Source organism: Phalaenopsis equestris, unplaced genomic scaffold, assembly GCF_001263595.1.
Source record: "Phalaenopsis equestris unplaced genomic scaffold, ASM126359v1 Scaffold000606, whole genome shotgun sequence".
Classification (NCBI taxonomy): Eukaryota; Viridiplantae; Streptophyta; class Magnoliopsida; order Asparagales; family Orchidaceae; genus Phalaenopsis; species Phalaenopsis equestris.
This window is the reverse complement of record NW_018165046.1, coordinates 1,182,541-1,185,595: the sequence shown is the minus strand read 5'-3', so window position 1 is coordinate 1,185,595 and position 3,055 is coordinate 1,182,541. Positions and strand designations below refer to the sequence as shown.

At 47.9% G+C, this 3,055-nt stretch overlaps 1 protein-coding gene across 1 annotated transcript in view; it reads left to right on the top strand.

The window, feature by feature from the left end:
* Positions 1-525: 525 nt before the first annotated feature.
* Positions 526-3,055, top strand: part of LOC110029837 (alpha,alpha-trehalose-phosphate synthase [UDP-forming] 5-like) — a 3,141-nt gene continuing 611 nt past the window's right edge. Inside the window, exons 1-2 of the mRNA XM_020732297.1 lie at positions 526-2,468; positions 2,753-3,026. Coding sequence (XP_020587956.1) covers positions 526-2,468; positions 2,753-3,026 — 2,217 coding nt within the window. The remainder of the gene's footprint in view (positions 2,469-2,752; positions 3,027-3,055) is intronic.

Below are 3,055 nucleotides of genomic sequence, written 5' to 3'. Positions count from 1 at the left end.
CGTGTGTGTCTATAAATATATTTCTATATATATATATATATATATATATACATTGTATTACATTAATCTTGGAGAATGTTGCAAGTGACAAAGCATCAAACTGTACATTGATGCACTTTGAAGACGGTGTGATAATACAACCTAAGTATTGTGAATCGATGTGACCAAATATGGTTTTATCACAATTAAAACCGTTAAATCTCTCAATAATTTTTATTGAAAATCTATTTTTTTTATAAAAAATTAATAATTATGTTAATTAAAATCTTAATCCACCTCCATGAACTTGCCCATATCCATTCCAACCAAAATGCCACGTGATGCTCTTGATAGCTCATCAACCCCCGCCTCGCTTCCCCACAATCCCCTTCTTCCTCCGTAACCCTACCCTCCGGTTCCCACACCACGCCCCCCCTAACCCCAACTTATAACGCCGTGGTAACCGAATCCGTCCCAAGTTTCCCCCTTTCTCCTCTTCCCCTCTACCGCCACCACCCTCACCGGCACCACCGCAACCACACCACGATGCCTTCCCGCTCACACGCCGATCTCCTCTCCCTCATTTCCCCCCCACCTCCCCCCCAATCTCCCCGGCTCCCCCGAGTCCTGAACCTCCCCGGCGTCCTCTCCGACTCCGAAACCGATCCCTCATCCCCCTCATCTCCCGCCCAGCGCCGCATCATCGTCACCAATCACCTCCCCCTCCAAACCCGCCGTCACCCCTCCGGCGACCTCTCTTTCTCCTGGGACACCGACGCCCTCTGCTTCCACCTCCGCACCGGCCTCCCCTCCTCCACCTCCATCATCCACGTCGGCACTCTCCGCGCCGATATCGACCCCTCCGAACACGATTCTGTAGCCCATCATCTCTTCGAGGAATTCAAGTGCGTTCCCGTCTTCCTCCCCCCTGATCTCCACCAACGATTCTACCACGGTTTCTGCAAACACTATCTCTGGCCTCTGCTGCACTACCTCCTCCCCCTCTCCCCTGCCTCCCTCGCCGGAATTCAATTCGACCGCCGCCTCTGGCTCGCCTATCTCTCCGCCAACAAGCTCTTCGCCGACCGCATCACGGAAATCCTCTCTTCCGACCATGATTTCGTATGGGCTCACGATTACCACCTCCTCGCGCTCCCCACTTTTCTCCGCAAACGCTTCCCGCGCATAAAGCTCGGATTTTTCTTCCATTCCCCTTTCCCTTCCTCCGAAATCTTCCGCACCTTACCGGTTCGAGAAGAGCTCCTCCGTGCTCTCCTCAACGCCGACCTCCTCGGCTTCCATACCTACGATTACGCCCGCCATTTTCTCTCCTGCTGCTCTCGGCTCCTCGGCCTCGACTACGAGTCCAAGCGAGGATATATTAGGCTGGATTATTACGGCCGAACAGTGACGGTCAAGATTCTTCACGTTGGCGTCGACATGGGACAACTCGAAGCGACGCTTAACTGCACCGAAACCAAATCAAAGGTAACGGATTTGATGAACAGGTTCAAAGATAAGATCTTGCTTCTCGGTCGTGATGATATGGATATATTCAAAGGCATCAGCTTGAAGTTTTTGGCAATGGAGCAGCTACTGGAGGAACATCCTAAGCTCCGCGGCCGAGCTGTACTGATTCAGATTGCAAACCCACCTAGAAGCCAGGGGAAGGATATTCAAGAGATGCAGGAAGAAGCCCATTCTATCGCTAAAAGAATCAATGAAAAATTCGGGTCTCCCGATTACTCCCCCATTGTATTGCTCGATGGCGGCTCCCTGCAAACCTATGAGAAGATTGCTTACTACGCCATTGCTGAATGCTGCGTCGTCAATCCTGTTAGGGATGGAATGAATCTGGTTCCTTATGAGTACACAGTCTGCCGTCAGGGCAGCGATGCATTAGAAGGTCTGCCTAAGAAGAGCATGATTGTAGTATCAGAGTTCATCGGCTGCTCTCCATCCTTAAGTGGAGCTATTAGGGTTAATCCTTGGAATATCGAAGCCATGGCAGACGCAATGAACCTCGCAATCTCGTTGCCAGAGGATGAGAAGCAGCTGAGACATGAGAAGCACTACAAGTACGTGAGTTCCCATGACATTGCTTATTGGGCGAGGTCTTTTGATCAGGATTTGCAGAAGTCATGCAAGGATCATTTCATGAAAAGGTGTTGGGGGATCGGATTCGGATTGAACTTTAGGGTTGTTGCGTTGGGGCCGAACTTCAGGAAGCTTTCAGTGGAGCATATTGTTCCTGCTTATAGGAGGACGAGGAGCAGGCTGATACTGTTGGACTATGATGGGACGATGATGCCGAATAGCTCCATTGTTAAAACTCCGAGCAAGGAGGTTATAGAGATTCTGAATGATTTGTGTTCGGATGAGAAAAATGTGGTTTTTTTGGTTAGCGGTAGGGGGAAAGATTCATTAAGCAAGTGGTTTGATGCTTGTGAGAAGTTAGGGATCTCAGCTGAGCATGGATACTTCACAAGGTAATAACTTCTTCTCTCTTCTGGCTCAATACATTAGTTGCAAGCATATGCTTCTTTGACATTTTGCATTAAGATGAGTTCTCTACATCAATATATTGATTACGGCATATTGCCAGCTGTCTGCATCATGAAAAACAACAATGGAATCTATCCACTCGATCCCATTAATCAAAAACTTGTTTTTTATTCCATCTTCTTACTACTTCCCCCTCTCTAGAGCTAAAACGTCTATCTTTCTTCCCCTTCAGCTAATTACAAAACAAATTGCTATTTTCTAACTGTAGGTGGAACAGAGATTCGCCATGGGAGTCCTGTGAGTTAGCTTCGGAGTTTGAGTGGAAGAGAATTGCAGAGCCAGTTATGAGGCTATATACAGAAACGACAGATGGGTCATATATTGAGGAGAAGGAGAGCGCCATTGTGTGGCATCATCAAGATGCTGATCCAGATTTTGGATCATGCCAGGCAAAAGAACTGCTAGATCACCTTGAGAATGTGCTTGCTAATGAGCCTGTAGTTGTCAACAGAGGCAAATATATTGTAGAGGTGAAACCCCAGGTGAGTTTCTGCTTCTGCATTTTTTTTTT